This window comes from Scyliorhinus torazame, unplaced genomic scaffold (assembly GCF_047496885.1).
Source record: "Scyliorhinus torazame isolate Kashiwa2021f unplaced genomic scaffold, sScyTor2.1 scaffold_638, whole genome shotgun sequence".
In the NCBI taxonomy this organism is placed as follows: Eukaryota; Metazoa; Chordata; class Chondrichthyes; order Carcharhiniformes; family Scyliorhinidae; genus Scyliorhinus; species Scyliorhinus torazame.
In genome coordinates this window covers 34,786-55,989 of record NW_027308365.1, presented here as the reverse complement: position 1 = coordinate 55,989, position 21,204 = coordinate 34,786, and the positions used below count along the sequence as shown (strand labels likewise).

General features: G+C 57.1%; 1 protein-coding gene across 1 annotated transcript; it reads right to left on the bottom strand.

Annotated features, from left to right (window-relative positions):
* Positions 1–371: 371 nt before the first annotated feature.
* LOC140406569 (leukocyte receptor cluster member 1 homolog) lies at positions 372–20,158 on the bottom strand. The gene is made up of 3 exons (XM_072494569.1): positions 19,935–20,158; positions 17,987–18,169; positions 372–856 (listed from the first exon to the last, which is right to left on the bottom strand). The coding sequence occupies exons 1-3, from the start codon at positions 20,064–20,066 to the stop codon at positions 437–439; spliced, it is 735 nt and encodes a 244-aa protein (XP_072350670.1). The 5' UTR covers positions 20,067–20,158; the 3' UTR covers positions 372–436.
* Between the last annotated feature and the right edge of the window lie 1,046 nt (positions 20,159–21,204).

Genomic DNA, 21,204 nt, shown 5'->3' with positions numbered 1-21,204 from the left:
ATGGGGACAGTGTAGATGGAGTTTTACTCTGTATCTAACCCCGTGCTGTACCTGTCCTGGGAGTGTTTAATGGGGACAGTGTAGAGGGAGCTTTACTCTGTATCTAACCCCGTGCTGTCCCTGTCCTGGGAGTGTTTCATGGGGACAGTGTAGACGGAGCTTTACTCTGTATCTAACCCCGTGCTGTACCTGTCCTGGGAGTGTTTGATGGGGACAGTGTAGAGGGAGCTTTACTCTGTATCTAACCCCGTGCTGTCCCTGTCCTGGGAGTGTTTAATGGGGACAGTGTAGACGGAGCTTTACTCTCTATCTAACCCCGTGCTGTACCTGTCCTGGGAGTGTGGGAGAGAGTGTGGGAGAGAGTCAAATCATTCTGTTAGCACTAGATTTATTGAAGAGGAACATTAATGCATCCCCTCGCGCCTCCTCGCTGTGTTCACCTCCTCCTCTGACGTTTATTGCTGAGGGAGGGGTGAAACTGGGAATTGTAAGCTCGCTTGCGATCGTCCATCTCCGGCTCGGGCAGGACACGGCCGCCGCCTCGCAGCAGGAGCAAGGCCCTCGCCCTCTCGGTCTCCTCTCGGAGCAGCCTCTCGGCCTGCAGCCCCTGGGCCCCCCTGGCCCTGCCCATCGCGGGGGAACTCCTCTCGCTGGACGGCAGCTTCCCAGCTTTGCGAAGGTGCTGCCTCATCAGCAGGAGCGGGTCCATCTGCCTCTTCAGCCGGCTGTCCGTTTCCTCGCTGGCCCTCTCTGCCCGCTGCCCCGGACAGTCTTGGTACCAGGGCTTGTTGGTCTGCGCCTCCGATGAGCTCTGTCCCAGGTAGGTCAGCAATCCCAGCGCTCGCTCCTGTTTCTCCTGGTCGTGTGGGGAGGAGAGAGAGAGTGAAACGGAGGAGAGGGAGACAGAGAGACGGGAGGAGAGAGAGAGACGGAGGAGAGGGCGACAGAGAGAAAGATGGAGGAGAAAGAGAGACGGAGTAGAGGGAGACGGGAGGAGAGAGAGACGGGAGGAGAGAGAGAGAGATGGAGGAGAGGGAGACAGAGAGAAAGATGGAGGAGAGAGACAGGCGGAGGAGAGAGAGAGAGATGGAGGAGGAGGAGGAGAGGGAGACGGAGAGAGAGAGAGAGAGACGGAGGAGAGGGAGACGGAGGAGAGAAGAGAACAAGACAGGGGGACCGAGGCGGGAGGCGAGAGAGAGACAGATACGGAAGGAGAGGGAGAGACAAAGAGAGATGGTTAACAAATTATTCCACAATCACATTATCAAAACGCAATGGGACAGCAATCAGCAGCAGAAACCCTGGCTGATTTCCCCTCTCTCTCTCTAACCCAGGGATCACTGGACAGTGATCAGGAGCAGGAACCCTGGCTGATTTCCTCTCTCTCTCTAACCCAGGGATCACTGGACAGTGATCAGGAGCAGGAACCCTGGCTGATTTCCCCTCTCTCTCTCTAACCCAGGGATCAGTGGACAGTGATCAGGAGCAGGAACCCTGGCTGATTTCCCCTCTCTCTCTGTCTCTAACGCAGGGATCACTGGACAGTGATCAGGAGCAGGAACCCTGGCTGATTTCCCCTCTCTCTAACCCAGGGATCACCGGGCAGTGATCAGGAGCAGGAACCCTGGCTGATTTCCTCTCTCTCTCTCTAACCCAGGGATCACTGGACAGTGATCAGGAGCAGGAACCCTGGCTGATTTCCCCTCTATCTCTAACCCAGGGAGCACTGGACAGTGATCAGGAGCAGAAACCCTGGCTGATTTCCCCTCTCTCTCTCTAACCCAGGGATCACTGGACAGTGATCAGGAGCAGGAACCCTGGCTGATTTCCCCTCCCTCTCTAACCCAGGGATCACTGGACAGTGATCAGGAGCAGGAACCCTGGCTGATTTCCCCTCTCTCTCTAACCCAGGGATCACTGGACAGTGATCAGGAGCAGGAACCCTGGCTGATTTCCCCTCTCTCTCTCTAACCCAGGGATCACTGGACAGTGATCAGGAGCTGGAACCCTGGCTGATTTCCCCTCTCTCTCTCTCTAACCCAGGGATCACTGGACAGTGATCAGGAGCAGGAACCCTGGCTGATTTCCCCCCTCTCTCTAACCCAGGGATCACTGGACAGTGATCAGGAGCAGGAACCCTGGCTGATTTCCCCTCTCTCTCTCTAACCCAGGGATCACTGGACAGTGATCAGGAGCAGGAACCCTGGCTGATTTCCCCTCTCTCTCTCTAACCCAGGGATCACTGGACAGTGATCAGGAGCAGGAACCCTGGCTGATTTCCCCTCTCTCTCTCTAACCCAGGGATCACTGGACAGTGATCAGGAGCAGGAACCCTGGCTGATTTCCCCTCTCTCTCTCTAACCCAGAGATCACTGGACAGTGATCAGGAGCAGGAACCCTGGCTGATTTCCCCTCTCTCTCTCTAACCCAGGGATCACTGGACAGTGATCAGGAGCAGGAACCCTGGCTGATTTCCCCTCTCTCTAACCCAGGGATCACTGGACAGTGATCAGGAGCAGGAACCCTGGCTGATTTTCCCTCTCTCTCTAACCCAGGGATCACTGGACAGTGATCAGGAGCAGGAACCCTGGCTGATTTCCCCCCTCTCTCTAACCCAGTGATCACTGGACAGTGATCAGGAGCAGGAACCCTGGCTGATTTCCCCTCTCTCTCACTAACCCAGGGATCACTGGACAGTGATCAGGAGCAGGAACCCTGGCTGATTTTCCCTCTCTCTCTCTAACCCAGGGATCACTGGACAGTGATCAGGAGCAGGAACCCTGGCTGATTTCCCCTCTCTCTCTAACCCAGGGATCACTGGACAGTGATCAGGAGCAGGAACCCTGGCTGATTTCCCCTCTCTCTCTCTAACCAAGGGATCACTGGACAGTGATCAGGAGCAGGAACCCTGGCTGATTTCCCCTCTCTCTCTAACCCAGGGATCACTGGACAGTGATCAGGAGCAGGAACCCTGGCTGATTTCCCCCCTCTCTCTAATCCAGGGATCACTGGACAGTGATCAGGAGCAGGAACCCTGGCTGATTTCCCCTCTCTCTCTCTAACCAAGGGATCACTGGACAGTGATCAGGAGCAGGAACCCTGGCTGATTTCCCCCCTCTCTCTAATCCAGGGATCACTGGACAGTGATCAGGAGCAGGAACCCTGGCTGATTTCCCCTCTCTCTCTAACCCAGGGATCACTGGACAGTGATCAGGAGCAGGAACCCTGGCTGATTTCTCCTCTATCTCTCTAACCCAGGGATCACTGGACAGTGATCAGGAGCAGGAGCCCTGGCTGATTTCCCCTCTCTCTCTAACCCAGGGATCACTGGACTGTGATCAGGAGCAGGAACCCTGGCTGATTTCCCCTCTCTCTCTAACCCAGGGATCACTGGACAGTGATCAGGAGCAGGAACCCTGGCTGATTTCCCCTCTCTCTCTAACGCAGGGATCACTGGACAGTGATCAGGAGCAGGAACCCTGGCTGATTTACCCTCTCTCTCTCTAACGCAGGGATCACTGGACAGTGATCAGGAGCAGGAACCCTGGCTGATTTCCCCTCTCTCTCACCCAGGGATCACTGGACAGTGATCAGGAGCAGGAACCCTGGCTGATTTCCCCTCTCTCTCTAACCCAGGGATCACTGGACAGTGATCAGGAGCAGGAACCCTGGCTGATTTCCCCTCTCTCTCTCTAACCCAGGGATCACTGGACAGTGATCAGGAGCAGGAACCCTGGCTGATTTCCCCTCTCTCTAACCCAGGGATCACTGGACAGTGATCAGGAGCAGGAACCCTGGCTGATTTCCCCTCTCTCTCTCTAACCCAGGGATCACTGGACAGTGATCAGGAGCAGGAACCCTGGCTGATTTCCCCTCTCTCTCTAACCCAGGGATCACTGGACAGTGATCAGGAGCAGGAACCCTGGCTGATTTCCCCTCTCTCTCTCTAACCCAGGGATCACTGGACAGTGATCAGGAGCAGGAACCCTGGCTGATTTCCCCTCTCTCTCTAACCCAGGGATCACTGGACAGTGACCAGGAGCAGGAACCCTGGCTGATTTCCTCTCTCTCTCTAACCCAGGGATCACTGGACAGTGATCAGGAGCAGGAACCCTGGCTGATTTCCCCCCCCTCTCTCTCTAACCCAGGGATCACTGGACAGTGATCAGGAGCAGGAACCCTGGCTGATTTCCCCTCTCTCTCTAACCCAGGGATCACGGGACAGTGATCAGGAGCAGGAACCCTGGCTGATTTCCTCTCTCTCTCTCTAACCCAGGGATCACTGGACAGTGATCAGGAGCAGGGACCCTGGCTGATTTCCCCTCTCTCTCTCTCACCCAGGGATCACTGGACAGTGATCAGGAGCAGGAACCCTGGCTGATTTCCCCCCTCTCTCTCTAACCCAGGGATCACTGGACAGTGATCAGGAGCAGGAACCCTGGCTGATTTCCCCTCTCTCTCTAACCCAAGGATCACTGGACAGTGATCAGGAGCAGGAACCCTGGCTGATTTCCTCTCTCTCTCTAACCCAGGGATCACTGGACAGTGATCAGGAGCAGGAACCCTGGCTGATTTCCCCCCTCTCGCTCTAACCCAGGGATCACTGGACAGTGATCAGGAGCAGGGACCCTGGCTGATTTCCCCTCTCTCTCTAACCCAGGGATCACTGGACAGTGATCAGGAGCAGGAACCCTGGCTGATTTCCCCTCTCTCTCTAACCCAGGGATCACTGGACAGTGATCAGGAGCAGGAACCCTGGCTGATTTCCCCTCTCTCTCTCTCTAACGCAGGGATCACTGGACAGTGATCAGGAGCAGGAACCCTGGCTGATTTCCTCTCTCTCTAACCCAGGGATCACTGGACAGTGATCAGGAGCAGGAACCCTGGCTGATTTCCCCTCTCTCTCTAACCCAGGGATCACTGGACAGTGATCAGGAGCAGGAACCCTGGCTGATTTCCCCTCTCTCTCTCTGTCTCTAACGCAGGGATCACTGGACAGTGATCAGGAGCAGGAACCCTGGCTGATTTCCCCTCTCTCTCTAACACAGGGATCACTGGACAGTGATCAGGAGCAGGAACCCTGGCTGATTTCCTCTCTCTCTCTAACCCAGGGATCACTGGACAGTGATCAGGAGCAGGAACCCTGGCTGATTTCCTCTCTCTCTCTCTAACCCAGGGATCACTGGACAGTGATCAGGAGCAGGAACCCTGGCTGATTTCCCCTCTCTCTAACCCAGGGATCACTGGACAGTGATCAGGAGCAGGAACCCTAGCTGATTTCCTCTCTCTCTCTCTAACCCAGGGATCACTGGACAGCGATCAGGAGCAGGAACCCTGTCTGATTTCCCCTCTCGCTCTAACCCAGGGATCACTGGACAGTGATCAGGAGCAGGAACCCTGGCTGATTTCCCCTCTCTCTCTAACCCAGGGATCACTGGACAGTGATCAGGAGCAGGAACCCTGGCTGATTTCCCCTCTCTCTCTCTAACCCAGGGATCACTGGACAGTGATCAGGAGCAGGAACCCTGGCTGATTTCCTCTCTCTCTCTCTAACCCAGGGATCACTGGACAGTGATCAGGAGCGGGAACCCTGGCTGATTTCCCCTCTCTCTCTAACCCAGGGATCACTGGACAGTGATCAGGAGCAGGAACCCTGGCTGATTTCCCCTCTCTCTCTAACCCAGGGATCACTGGACAGTGATCAGGAGCAGGAACCCAGGCTGATTTCCCCTCTCTCTCTAACCCAGGGATCACTGGACAGTGATCAGGAGCAGGAACCCTGGCTGATTTCCCCTCTCTCTAACCCAGGGATCACTGGACAGTGATCAGGAGCAGGAACCCAGGCTGATTTCCCCTCTCTCTCTAACCCAGGGATCACTGGACAGTGATCAGGAGCAGGAACCCTGGCTGATTTCCCCTCTCTCTCTAACCCAGGGATCACTGGACAGAGATCAGGAGCAGGAACCCTGGCTGATTTCCCCTCTCTCTCTCTAACCCAGGGCTCTCTGGACAGTGATCAGGAGCAGGAACCCTGGCTGATTTCCCCTCTCTCTAACCCAGGGCTCTCTGGACAGTGATCAGGAGCAGGAACCCTGGCTGATTTCCCCTCTCTCTCTCTAACACAGGGATCACTGGACAGTGATCAGGAGCAGGAACCCTGGCTGATTTCCCCTCTCTCTCTCTCTAACCCAGGGATCACTGGACAGTGATCAGGAGCAGGAACCCTGGCTGATTTCCCCCCTCTCTCTCTCTCTAACCCAGGGATCACTGGACAGTGATCAGGAGCAGGAACCCTGGCTGATTTCCCCTCTCTCTCTAACCCAGGGATCACTGGACAGTGATCAGGAGCAGGAACCCTGGCTGATTTCCTCTCTCCCTCTCTCTAACCCAGGGGTCACTGGACAGTGATCAGGAGCAGGAACCCTGGCTGATTTCCCCTCTCTCTCTAACCCAGGGATCACTGGACAGTGATCAGGAGCAGGAACCCTGGCTGATTTCCCCTCTCTCTCTAACCCAGGAATCACGGGACAGTGATCAGGAGCAGGAACCCTGTCTGATTTCCCCCCTCTCTCTCTAACCCAGGGATCACTGGACAGTGATCAGGAGCAGGAACCCTGTCTGATTTCCCCCCTCTCTCTCTAACCCAGGGATCACGGGACAGTGATCAGGAGCAGGAACCCTGTCTGATTTCCCCCCTCTCTCTCTAACCCAGGGATCACTGGACAGTGATCAGGAGCAGGAACCCTGGCTGATTTCCCCTCTCTCTCTAACCCAGGGATCACTGGACAGTGATCAGGAGCAGGAACCCTGGCTAATTTCCCCTCTCTCTCTCTAACCCAGGGATCACTGGACAGTGATCAGGAGAAGGAACCCTGTCTGATTTCCCCCCTCTCTCTCTAACCCAGGGATCACGGGACAGTGATCAGGAGCAGGAACCCTGTCTGATTTCCCCCCTCTCTCTCTAACCCAGGGATCACTGGACAGTGATCAGGAGCAGGAACCCTGGCTGATTTCCTCTCTCTCTAACCCAGGGATCACTGGACAGTGATCAGGAGCAGTAACCCTGCCTGATTTCCCCTCTCTCTCTCTAACCCAGGGATCACTGGACAGTGATCAGGAGCAGGAACCCTGTCTGATTTCCCCCCTCTCTCTCTAACCCAGGGATCACGGGACAGTGATCAGCAGCAGGAGCCCTGGCTGATTTCCCCTCTCTCTCTCTAACCCAGGGATCACTGGACAGTGATCAGGAGCAGGAACCCTGTCTGATTTCCCTCCTCTCTCTCTAACGCAGGGTTCACTGGACAGTGATCAGGAGCAGGAACCCTGGCTGATTTCCCCTCTCTCTCTCTAACCCAGGGATCACTGGACAGTGATCAGGAGCAGGAACCCTGGCTGCTTTCCCCTCTCTCTCTCTAACCCAGGGATCACTGGACAGTGATCAGGAGCAGGAACCCTGTCTGATTTCCCCCCTCTCTCTCTAACCCAGGGATCACGGGACAGTGATCAGGAGCAGGAACCCTGGCTGATTTCCCCTCTCTCTCTCTAACCCAGGGATCACTGGACAGTGATCACGAGCAGGAACCCTGGCTGATTTCCCCTCTCTCTCTCTAACCCAGGGATCACTGGACAGTGATCAGGAGCAGGAACCCTGGCTGATTTCCCCTCTCTCTCTAATCCAGGGATCACTGGACAGTGATCAGGAGCAGGAACCCTGGCTGATTTCTCCCCTCTCTCTAACCCAGGGATCACGGGACAGTGATCAGGAGCAGGAACCCTGGCTGATTCCCCCTCTCTCTCTCTAACCCAGGGATCACTGGACTGTGATCAGGAGCAGGAACCCTGTCTGATTTCCCCTCTCTCTCTAACCCAGGGATCACAGGACTGTGATCAGGAGCAGGAACCCTGTCTGATTTCCCCTCTCTCTCTCTAACCCAGGGATCACTGGGCAGTGATCAGGAGCAGGAACCCTGGCTGATTTCCCCTCTCTCTCTAACCCAGGGATCACTGGACTGTGATCAGGAGCAGGAACCCTGTCTGATTTCCCCTCTCTCTCTAACCCAGGGATCACTGGACAGTGATCAGGAGCAGGAACCCTGGCTGATTTCCCCTCTCTCTCTAACCCAGGGATCACTGGACAGTGATCAGGAGCAGGAACCCTGGCTGATTTCCCCTCTCTCTCTCTAACCCAGGGATCACTGGACAGTGATCAGGAGCAGGAACCCTGGCTGATTTCCCCTCTCTCTCTAACCCAGGGATCACTGGACAGTGATCAGGAGCAGGAACACTGGCTGATTTCCCCTCTCTCTCTAACCCAGGGATCACTGGACAGTGATCAGGAGCAGGAACCCTGTCTGATTTCCCCTCTCTCTCTAACCCAGGGATCACTGGACAGTGATCAGGAGCAGGAACCCTGTCTGATTTCCCCTCTCTCTCTAACCCAGGTATCACTGGACAGTGATCAGGAGCAGGAACCCTGGCTGATTTCCCCTCTCTCTCTAACCCAGGGATCACTGGACAGTGATCAGGAGCAGGAGCCCTGGCTGATTTCCCCTCTCTCTCTCTAACCCAGGGATCACTGGACAGTGATCAGGAGCAGGAACCCTGGCTGATTTCCCCTCTGTCTCTAACCCAGGGATCACTGGACAGTGATCAGGAGCAGGAACCCTGGCTGATTTCCCCTCTCTCTCTAACCCAGGGATCACTGGACAGTGATCAGGAGCAGGAACCCAGGCTGATTTCCCCTCTCTCTCTAACCCAGGGATCACTGGACAGTGATCAGGAGCAGGAACCCAGGCTGATTTCCCCTCTCTCTCTAACCCAGGGATCACTGGACAGTGATCAGGAGCAGGAACCCTGGCTGATTTCCCCTCTCTCTCTAACCCAGGGATCACTGGACAGAGATCAGGAGCAGGAACCCTGGCTGATTTCCCCTCTCTCTCTCTAACCCAGGGCTCTCTGGACAGTGATCAGGAGCAGGAACCCTGGCTGATTTCCCCTCTCTCTAACCCAGGGCTCTCTGGACAGTGATCAGGAGCAGGAACCCTGGCTGATTTCCCCTCTCTCTCTCTAACACAGGGATCACTGGACAGTGATCAGGAGCAGGAACCCTGGCTGATTTCCCCTCTCTCTCTCTCTAACCCAGGGATCACTGGACAGTGATCAGGAGCAGGAACCCTGGCTGATTTCCCCCCTCTCTCTCTCTCTAACCCAGGGATCACTGGACAGTGATCAGGAGCAGGAACCCTGGCTGATTTCCCCTCTCTCTCTAACCCAGGGATCACTGGACAGTGATCAGGAGCAGGAACCCTGGCTGATTTCCCCTCTCTCTCTCTAACCCAGGGATCACTGGACAGTGATCAGGAGCAGGAACCCTGGCTGATTTCCTCTCTCCCTCTCTCTAACCCAGGGGTCACTGGACAGTGATCAGGAGCAGGAACCCTGGCTGATTTCCCCTCTCTCTCTAACCCAGGGATCACTGGACAGTGATCAGGAGCAGGAACCCTGGCTGATTTCCCCTCTCTCTCTAACCCAGGAATCACGGGACAGTGATCAGGAGCAGGAACCCTGTCTGATTTCCCCCCTCTCTCTCTAACCCAGGGATCACTGGACAGTGATCAGGAGCAGGAACCCTGTCTGATTTCCCCCCTCTCTCTCTAACCCAGGGATCACGGGACAGTGATCAGGAGCAGGAACCCTGTCTGATTTCCCCCCTCTCTCTCTAACCCAGGGATCACTGGACAGTGATCAGGAGCAGGAACCCTGGCTGATTTCCCCTCTCTCTCTAACCCAGGGATCACTGGACAGTGATCAGGAGCAGGAACCCTGGCTAATTTCCCCTCTCTCTCTCTAACCCAGGGATCACTGGACAGTGATCAGGAGCAGGAACCCTGTCTGATTTCCCCCCTCTCTCTCTAACCCAGGGATCACGGGACAGTGATCAGGAGCAGGAACCCTGTCTGATTTCCCCCCTCTCTCTCTAACCCAGGGATCACTGGACAGTGATCAGGAGCAGGAACCCTGGCTGATTTCCTCTCTCTCTAACCCAGGGATCACTGGACAGTGATCAGGAGCAGTAACCCTGCCTGATTTCCCCTCTCTCTCTCTAACCCAGGGATCACTGGACAGTGATCAGGAGCAGGAACCCTGTCTGATTTCCCCCCTCTCTCTCTAACCCAGGGATCACGGGACAGTGATCAGCAGCAGGAGCCCTGGCTGATTTCCCCTCTCTCTCTCTAACCCAGGGATCACTGGACAGTGATCAGGAGCAGGAACCCTGTCTGATTTCCCTCCTCTCTCTCTAACGCAGGGTTCACTGGACAGTGATCAGGAGCAGGAACCCTGGCTGATTTCCCCTCTCTCTCTCTAACCCAGGGATCACTGGACAGTGATCAGGAGCAGGAACCCTGGCTGATTTCCCCTCTCTCTAACCCAGGGATCACTGGACAGTGATCAGGAGCAGGAACCCTGGCTGATTTCCCCTCTCTCTAACCCAGGTATCACTGGACAGTGATCAGGAGCAGGAACCCTGGCTGATTTCCCCCCTCTCTCTAACCCAGGGATCACTGGACAGTGATCATGAGCAGGAACCCTGGCTGATTTCCCCTCTCTCTCTCTGACCCAGGGATCACTGGACAGTGATCAGGAGCAGGAACCCTGGCTGATTTCCCCTCTCTCTCTCTAACCCAGGGATCACTGGACAGTGATCAGGAGCAGGAACCCTGTCTGATTTCCCCCCTCTCTCTCTAACCCAGGGATCACGGGTCAGTGATCAGGAGCAGGAACCCTGGCTGATTTCCCCTCTCTCTCTCTAACCCAGGGATCACTGGACAGTGATCAGGAGCAGGAACCCTGGCTGATTTCCCCTCTCTCTCTCTAATCCAGGGATCACTGGACAGTGATCAGGAGCAGGAACCCTGGCTGATTTCTCCCCTCTCTCTAACCCAGGGATCACGGGACAGTGATCAGGAGCAGGAACCCTGGCTGATTCCCCCTCTCTCTCTCTAACCCAGGGATCACTGGACTGTGATCAGGAGCAGGAACCCTGTCTGATTTCCCCTCTCTCTCTAACCCAGGGATCACAGGACTGTGATCAGGAGCAGGAACCCTGTCTGATTTCCCCTCTCTCTCTCTAACCCAGGGATCACTGGGCAGTGATCAGGAGCAGGAACCCTGGCTGATTTCCCCTCTCTCTCTAACCCAGGGATCACTGGACTGTGATCAGGAGCAGGAACCCTGTCTGATTTCCCCTCTCTCTCTAACCCAGGGATCACTGGACAGTGATCAGGAGCAGGAACCCTGGCTGATTTCCCCTCTCTCTCTAACCCAGGGATCACTGGACAGTGATCAGGAGCAGGAACCCTGGCTGATTTCCCCTCTCTCTCTCTAACCCAGGGATCACTGGACAGTGATCAGGAGCAGGAACCCTGCCTGATTTCCCCTCTCTCTCTAACCCAGGGATCACTGGACAGTGATCAGGAGCAGGAACACTGGCTGATTTCCCCTCTCTCTCTAACCCAGGGATCACTGGACAGTGATCAGGAGCAGGAACACTGGCTGATTTCCCCTCTCTCTCTCTAACCCAGGGATCACTGGACAGGGATCAGGAGCAGGAACCCTGGCTGATTTCCCCTCTCTCTCTCTAACCCAGGGATCACTGGACAGTGATCAGGAGCAGGAACCCTGGCTGATTTCCCCTCTCTCTCTAACCCAGGGATCACTGGACAGTGATCAGGAGCAGGAACCCTGCCTGATTTCCCCTCTCTCTCTAACCCAGGGATCACTGGACAGTGATCAGGAGCAGGAACCCTGTCTGATTTCCCCTCTCTCTCTAACCCAGGGATCACTGGACAGTGATCAGGAGCAGGAACCCTGTCTGATTTCCCCTCTCTCTCTAACCCAGGTATCACTGGACAGTGATCAGGAGCAGGAACCCTGGCTGATTTCCCCTCTCTCTCTAACCCAGGGATCACTGGACAGTGATCAGGAGCAGGAGCCCTGGCTGATTTCCCCTCTCTCTCTCTAACCCAGGGATCACTGGACAGTGATCAGGAGCAGGAGCCCTGGCTGCTTTCCCCCCTCTCTCTCTCTCTAACCCAGGGATCACTGGGCAGTGATCAGGAGCAGGAACCCTGGCTGATTTCCCTCTCTCTCTCTCTAACCCAGGGATCACTGGGCAGTGATCAGGAGCAGGAACCCTGGCTGATTTCCCCTCTCTCTCTCTAACCCAGGGATCACTGGACAGTGATCAGGAGCAGGAACCCTGGCTGATTTCCCCTCTCTCTCTAACCCAGGGATCACTGGACAGTGATCAGGAGCAGGAACCCTGCCTGATTTCCCCTCTCTCTCTAACCCAGGGATCACTGGACAGTGATCAGGAGCAGGAACCCTGTCTGATTTCCCCTCTCTCTCTAACCCAGGGATCACTGGACAGTGATCAGGAGCAGGAACCCTGGCGGATCTCCCCTCTCTCTCTAACCCAGGGATCACTGGACAGTGATCAGGAGCAGGAACCCTGTCTGATTTCCCCTCTCTCTCTAACCCAGGGATCACTGGACAGTGATCAGGAGCAGGAACCCTGGCGGATCTCCCCTCTCTCTCTAACCCAGGGATCACTGGACAGTGATCAGGAGCAGGAACCCTGGCTGATTTCCCCTCTCTCTCTAACCCAGGGATCACTGGACAGTGATCAGGAGCAGGAACCCTGGCTGATTTCCTCTCTCTCTCTCTAACCCAGGGATCACTGGACAGTGATCAGGAGCAGGAACCCTGGCTGCTTTCCCCCCTCTCTCTCTCTCTAACCCAGGGATCACTGGACAGTGATCAGGAGCAGGAACCCTGGCTGATTTCCTCTCTCTCTCTAACCCAGGGATCTCTGGACAGTGATCAGGAGCAGGAACCCTGGCTGATTTCCCCTCTCTCTCTAACCCAGGGATCACTGGACAGTGATCAGGAGCAGGAACCCTGGCTGATTTCCCCCCTCTCTCTCTCTAACCCAGGGATCACTGGACAGTGATCAGGAGCAGTAACCCTGGCTGATTTCCCCTCTCTCTCTCTAACCCTGGGATCACTGGACAGTGATCAGGAGCAGGAACCCTGGCTGATTTCCCCTCTCTCTCTCTAACCCAGGGATCACTGGACAGTGATCAGGAGCAGGAACCCTGCCTGATTTCCCCTCTCTCTCTCTCTAACCCAGGGATCACTGGGCAGTGATCAGGAGCAGGAACCCTGGCTGATTTCCCCTCTCTCTCTCTCTCTAACCCAGGGATCACTGGACAGTGATCAGGAGCAGGAACCCTGGCTGATTTCCCCTCTCTCTCTCTCTAACCCAGGGATCACTGGACAGTGATCAGGAGCAGGAACCCTGGCTGATTTCCCAGCTCTCTCTAACCCAGGGATCACTGGACAGTGATCAGGAGCAGGAACCCTGGCTGATTTCCCCTCTCTCTCTCTAACCCAGGGATAACTGGACAGTGATCAGGAGCAGGAACCCTGGCTGATTTCCCCTCTCTCTCTCTAACCCAGGGATCACTGGACAGTGATCAGGAGCAGGAACCCTGGCTGATTTCCCCTCTCTCTCTCTAACCCAGGGATCACTGGACAGTGATCAGGAGCAGGAACCCTGGCTGATTTCCCCCCTCTCTCTCTCTAACCCAGGGATCACTGGACAGTGATCAGGAGCAGGAACCCTGGCTGATTTCCCCCCTCTCTCTCTCTAACCCAGGGATCACTGGACAGTGATCAGGAGCAGGAACCCTGGCTGATTTCCCCTCTCTCTCTAACCCAGGGATCACTGGACAGTGATCAGGAGCAGGAACCCTGGCTGATTTCCCCTCTCTCTCTCTAACCCAGGGATCACTGGACAGTGATCAGGAGCAGGAACCCTGGCTGATTTCCCCCCTCTCTCTCTAACCCAGGGATCACTGGACAGTGATCAGGAGCAGGAACCCTGGCTGATTTCCCCTCTCTCTCTCTAACCCAGGGATCAGTGGACAGTGATCAGGAGCAGGAACCCTGGCTGATTTCCCCCCTCTCTCTCTAACCCAGGGATCACTGGACAGTGATCAGGAGCAGGAACCCTGGCTGATTTCCCCTCTCTCTCTAACCCGGGGATCACTGGACAGTGATCAGGAGCAGGAACCCTGGCTGATTTCCCCTCTCTCTCTCTAACCCAGGGATCACTGGACAGTGATCAGGAGCAGGAACCCTGGCTGATTTCCCCTCTCTCTCTCTCTAACCCAGGGATCACTGGACAGTGATCAGGAGCAGGAACCCTGGCTGATTTCCCCTCTCTCTCTCTAACCCAGGGATCACTGGACAGTGATCAGGAGCAGGAACCCTGGCTGATTTCCCCTCTCTCTCTCTCTCTAACCCAGGGATCACTGGACAGTGATCAGGAGCAGGAACCCTGGCTGATTTCCTCTCTCTCTCTAACCCAGGGATCACTGGACAGTGATCAGGAGCAGGAACCCTGGCTGATTTCTTCTCTCTCTAACCCAGGGATCACTGGACAGTGATCAGGAGCAGGAACCCTGGCTGATTTCCTCTCTCTCTCTAACCCAGGGATCACTGGACAGTGATCAGGAGCAGGAACCCTGGCTGATTTCCCCTCTCTCTCTAACCCAGGGATCACTGGACAGTGATCAGGAGCAGGGACCCTGGCTGATTTCCCCTCTCTCTCTCTAACCCAGGGATCACTGGACAGTGATCAGGAGCAGGAACCCTGGCTGATTTCCCCTCTCTCTCTAACCCAGGGATCACTGGACAGTGATCAGGAGCAGGAACCCTGGCTGATTTCCCCTCTCTCTCTAACCCAGGGATCACTGGACAGTGATCAGGAGCAGGAGCCCTGGCTGATTTCCCCTCTCTCTCTCTAACCCAGGGATCACTGGACAGTGATCAGGAGCAGGAGCCCTGGCTGCTTTCCCCCCTCTCTCTCTCTCTAACCCAGGGATCACTGGGCAGTGATCAGGAGCAGGAACCCTGGCTGATTTCCCTCTCTCTCTCTCTAACCCAGGGATCACTGGGCAGTGATCAGGAGCAGGAACCCTGGCTGATTTCCCCTCTCTCTCTCTAACCCAGGGATCACTGGACAGTGATCAGGAGCAGGAACCCTGGCTGATTTCCCCTCTCTCTCTAACCCAGGGATCACTGGACAGTGATCAGGAGCAGGAACCCTGCCTGATTTCCCCTCTCTCTCTAACCCAGGGATCACTGGACAGTGATCAGGAGCAGGAACCCTGTCTGATTTCCCCTCTCTCTCTAACCCAGGGATCACTGGACAGTGATCAGGAGCAGGAACCCTGGCGGATCTCCCCTCTCTCTCTAACCCAGGGATCACTGGACAGTGATCAGGAGCAGGAACCCTGTCTGATTTCCCCTCTCTCTCTAACCCAGGGATCACTGGACAGTGATCAGGAGCAGGAACCCTGGCGGATCTCCCCTCTCTCTCTAACCCAGGGATCACTGGACAGTGATCAGGAGCAGGAACCCTGGCTGATTTCCCCTCTCTCTCTAACCCAGGGATCACTGGACAGTGATCAGGAGCAGGAACCCTGGCTGATTTCCTCTCTCTCTCTCTAACCCAGGGATCACTGGACAGTGATCAGGAGCAGGAACCCTGGCTGCTTTCCCCCCTCTCTCTCTCTCTAACCCAGGGATCACTGGACAGTGATCAGGAGCAGGAACCCTGGCTGATTTCCTCTCTCTCTCTAACCCAGGGATCTCTGGACAGTGATCAGGAGCAGGAACCCTGGCTGATTTCCCCTCTCTCTCTAACCCAGGGATCACTGGACAGTGATCAGGAGCAGGAACCCTGGCTGATTTCCCCCCTCTCTCTCTCTAACCCAGGGATCACTGGACAGTGATCAGGAGCAGTAACCCTGGCTGATTTCCCCTCTCTCTCTCTAACCCTGGGATCACTGGACAGTGATCAGGAGCAGGAACCCTGGCTGATTTCCCCTCTCTCTCTCTAACCCAGGGATCACTGGACAGTGATCAGGAGCAGGAACCCTGCCTGATTTCCCCTCTCTCTCTCTCTAACCCAGGGATCACTGGGCAGTGATCAGGAGCAGGAACCCTGGCTGATTTCCCCTCTCTCTCTCTCTCTAACCCAGGGATCACTGGACAGTGATCAGGAGCAGGAACCCTGGCTGATTTCCCCTCTCTCTCTCTCTAACCCAGGGATCACTGGACAGTGATCAGGAGCAGGAACCCTGGCTGATTTCCCAGCTCTCTCTAACCCAGGGATCACTGGACAGTGATCAGGAGCAGGAACCCTGGCTGATTTCCCCTCTCTCTCTCTAACCCAGGGATAACTGGACAGTGATCAGGAGCAGGAACCCTGGCTGATTTCCCCTCTCTCTCTCTAACCCAGGGATCACTGGACAGTGATCAGGAGCAGGAACCCTGGCTGATTTCCCCTCTCTCTCTCTAACCCAGGGATCACTGGACAGTGATCAGGAGCAGGAACCCTGGCTGATTTCCCCCCTCTCTCTCTCTAACCCAGGGATCACTGGACAGTGATCAGGAGCAGGAACCCTGGCTGATTTCCCCCCTCTCTCTCTCTAACCCAGGGATCACTGGACAGTGATCAGGAGCAGGAACCCTGGCTGATTTCCCCTCTCTCTCTAACCCAGGGATCACTGGACAGTGATCAGGAGCAGGAACCCTGGCTGATTTCCCCTCTCTCTCTCTAACCCAGGGATCACTGGACAGTGATCAGGAGCAGGAACCCTGGCTGATTTCCCCCCTCTCTCTCTAACCCAGGGATCACTGGACAGTGATCAGGAGCAGGAACCCTGGCTGATTTCCCCTCTCTCTCTCTAACCCAGGGATCAGTGGACAGTGATCAGGAGCAGGAACCCTGGCTGATTTCCCCCCTCTCTCTCTAACCCAGGGATCACTGGACAGTGATCAGGAGCAGGAACCCTGGCTGATTTCCCCTCTCTCTCTAACCCGGGGATCACTGGACAGTGATCAGGAGCAGGAACCCTGGCTGATTTCCCCTCTCTCTCTCTAACCCAGGGATCACTGGACAGTGATCAGGAGCAGGAACCCTGGCTGATTTCCCCTCTCTCTCTCTAACCCAGGGATCACTGGACAGTGATCAGGAGCAGGAACCCTGCCTGATTTCCCCTCTCTCTCTCTCACCCAGGGATCACTGGACAGTGATCAGGAGCAGGAACCCTGGCTGATTTCCCCTCTCTCTAACCCAGGGATCACTGGACAGTGATCAGGAGCAGGAACCCTGGCTGATTTCCTCTCTCTCTCTAACCCAGGGATCACTGGACAGTGATCAGGAGCAGGAACCCTGGCTGATTTCCCCTCTCTCTCTCTCTAACCCAGGGATCACCGGACAGTGATCAGGAGCAGGAACCCTGGCTGATTTCCCCTCTCTCTCTAACCCAGGGGTCACCGGACAGTGATCAGGAGCAGGAACCCTGGCTGATTTCCCCTCTCTCTCTAACCCAGGGATCACTGGACAGTGCTCAGGAGCAGGAACCCTGGCTGATTTCCCCCCTCTCTCTCTCTAACCCAGGGATCACTGGACAGTGATCAGGAGCAGGAACCCTGGCTGATTTCCCCTCTCTCTCTCTAACCCAGGGATCACTGGACAGTGATCAGGAGCAGGAACCCTGGCTGATTTCCCCTCTCTCTCTCTCTAACCCAGGGATCACTGGACAGTGATCAGGAGCAGGAACCCTGGCTGATTTCCCCCCTCTCTCTAACCCAGGGATCACTGGACAGTGATCAGGAGCAGGAACCCTGGCTGATTTCCCCTCTCTCTCTCTAACCCAGGGATCACTGGACAGTGATCAGGAGCAGGAACCCTGGCTGATTTCCCCTCTCTCTAACACAGGGATCACTGGACAGTGATCAGGAGCAGGAACCCTGGCTGATTTCCCCTCTCTCTCTAACCCAGGGATCACTGGACAGTGATCAGGAGCAGGAACCCTGGCTGATTTCCCCTCTCTCTCCGCGGTCTCACCTTCTCCTGTCGTTTTTCCGCTTCGTGCTCCTTGCTGCCGATCTTTCTCCGACTGTCGCCCTCCAGCTCGTCGAAGAGATTGAGGCTCCTTGGAGCTGCCTCGGACGCCTTGAGGGCGAGGGTCTGGCCCTGGGACGCTGGCAGAGACCTTCGTGCCCTGCTACGGAGAAGGTCGGTCCGTGCCTGCAATTAGAAAGAGGTTTCATCAACGTCTGATCACCGAGTCCTCCCAGTTACTCCTCCTGGCCACTGGAGGCGCTGTGGGTCTGATTCAGTGAGTCCTCCCAGTTTCTCCTCCTGTCCACTGGAGGCGCTGTGGGTCAGATTCAGTGAGTCCTCCCAGTTACTCCTCCGGTCCACTGGAGGTGCTGTGGGTCAGATTCAGTGAGTCCTCCCAGTTACTCCTCTGGGCCACTGGAGGCGCTGTGGGTCGGATTCAGTGAGTCCTCCCAGTTACTCCTCCTGGCCACTGGAGGTGCTGTGGGTCGGATTCAGTGAGTCCTCCCAGTTACTCCTCCTGGCCACTGGAGGCGCTGTGGGTTAGAGTCAGTGAGTCCTCCCAGTTTCTCCTCCTGGCCACTGAAGGCGCTGTGGGTCGGATTCAGTGAGTCCTCCCAGTTACTCCTCCTGGCCACTGGAGGCGCTGTGGGTTAGAGTCAGTGAGTCCTCCCAGTTTCTCCTCCTGGCCACTGGAGGCGCTGTGGGTCAGATTCAGTGAGTCCTCCCAGTTACTCCTCCGGTCCACGGGAGGCGCTGTGGGTCAGATTCAGTGAGTCCTCCCAGTCTCTCCTCCGGGCCAGTGGAGGCGCTGTGGGTCAGTGAGTCCTCCCAGTTACTCCTCCTGGTCACTGGAGGCGCTGTGGGTCAGATACAGTGAGTCCTCCCAGTTACTCCTCCTGGCCAGTGGAGGCGCTGTGGGTCAGATTCAGTGAGTCCTCCCAGTCTCTCCTCCTGGCCAGTGGAGGCGCTGTGGGTGAGATTCAATGAGTCCTCCCAGTTTCTCCTCCTGGCCACTGGAGGCGCTGTGGGTCAGATTCAGTGAGTCCTCCCAGTCTCTCCTCCAGGCCACTGGAGGCGCTGTTGGTCAGTGAGTCCTCCGTCTCTCCTCCTGGCCAGTGGAGGCGCTGTGGGTCGGATACAGTGAGTCCTCCCAGTCTCTCCTCCTGGCCAGTGGAGGCGCTGTGGGTCAGTGAGTCCTCCCAGTCTCTCCTCCTGGCCAGTGGAGGCGCTGTGGGTCAGTGAGTCCTCCCAGTCTCTCCTCCTGGCCAGTGGAGGCGCTGTGGGTCAGTGAGTCCTCCCAGTCTCTCCTCCTGGCCACTGGAGGCGCTGTGGGTCGGATACAGTGAGTCCTCCCAGTCTCTCCTCCTGGCCAGTGGAGGCGCTGTGGGTCAGTGAGTCCTCCCAGTCTCTCCTCCTGGCCACTGGAGGCGCTGTGGGTCGGATACAGTGAGTCCTCCCAGTCTCTCCTCCTGGCCAGTGGAGGCGCTGTGGGTCAGTGAGTCCTCCCAGTCTCTCCTCCTGGCCAGTGGAGGCGCTGTGGGTCAGTGAGTCCTCCCAGTCTCTCCTCCTGGCCACTGGAGGCGCTGTGGGTCGGATACAGTGAGTCCTCCCAGTCTCTCCTCCTGGCCAGTGGAGGCGCTGTGGGTCAGTGAGTCCTCCCAGTCTCTCCTCCTGGCCAGTGGAGGCGCTGTGGGTCAGTGAGTCCTCCCAGTCTCTCCTCCTGGCCACTGGAGGCGCTGTGGGTCGGATTCAGTCATAGCTCCGTGAGTCCTCCAGACCGGCAGTGGCGCTGTGGCTCTCATCGTTTCTCATCAGGCGACTGTGACGAACTGAGCATGCGCCGCGCCGCCGTGTCCCCCCCGGCAGCCGGCGGCCCCCACCCGCGCATGCGCGGCGCTGGTCCTCCCAGCAGGTCCTCCCAGGCCGCCGCCATTTTCCCGGGCCTCACCTCCCGCTCGGCCATCTCCGCCCTCTGCCGGCGCTCCCGCTGGTCGGCCGCCGCCCGCTCCTCGTCTCGCCGCACCCGCTCCACGTTGTCCTTGTTGCGGACGTGCCAGCTCTTCTTGGGGAGGATATTCATGGCGGCTTTTCGTTCCCGCCGCCGCCGCCGCCCGGCCGCCTCCTTCGCTCAGCGGAGACCAAGATGGCGGCCGCGGGGCTGGGCGTCCTCGCTGCTGATTTGCTGAGGGGGCGAGGGCGGCCCCGCCCACTTCCAGCCGAACTCGCTTCCCGAATGGTCCAGCGGCCTGCCACTCAGGGGACCCGGAGACGTCATCGACTGGGAGGGCTCAGCGCAGCGCCACCCCAGCCTTGGAGGACCCACTGGGAGGACTCAGCACAGCGCCACCCCAGCCTTGGAGGACCCACTGGGAGGACTCAGCGCAGCGCCACCCCAGCCTTGGAGGACCGACTGGGAGGGCTCAGCGCAGCGCCACTCCAGCTGTGGAGGACCGACTGGGAGGACTCAGCACAGCGCCACCCCAGCCTTGGAGGACCCACTGGGAGGACTCAGCGCAGCGCCACCCCAGCCTTGGAGGACCCACTGGGAGGACTCAGCGCAGCGCCACCCCAGCCCTGGAGGACCAACCCAGCCCTGGAGAGCCAACTGGGAGGGCTCAGCACAGCGCCACCCCAGCCCTGGAGGACCAACCCAGCCCTGGAGGACCAACTGGGAGGACTCAATCCCAGCCCTGGAGGACCAACTGGGAGGACTCAGCGCAGCGCCACCCCAGCCCTGGAGGACCAACCCAGCCCTGGAGGGCCAACTGGGAGGGCTCAGCACAGCGCCACCCCAGCCCTGGAGGACCAACTGGGGGGACTCAATCCCAGCCCTGGAGGACCAACTGGGAGGACTCAATCCCAGCCCTGGAGGACCAACTGGGAGGACTCAATCCCAGCCCTGGAGGACCAACTGGGAGGACTCAATCCCAGCCCTGGAGGACCAACTGGGAGGACTCAATCCCAGCCCTGGAGGACCAACTGGGAGGACTCAATCCCAGCCCTGGAGGACCAACTTGGAGGACTCAATCCCAGCCCTGGAGGACCAACTGGGAGGACTCAGCCCACAGCGCCCCCCCAGCCCTGGAGGACCAACCCAGCCCTGGAGGACCAACTGGGAGGACTCAATCCCAGCCCTGGAGGACCAACTGGGAGGACTCAGCACAGCGCCACTCCTGCTGTGGAGGGCCAACTGGGAGGACTCAGCCCACAGCGCCCCC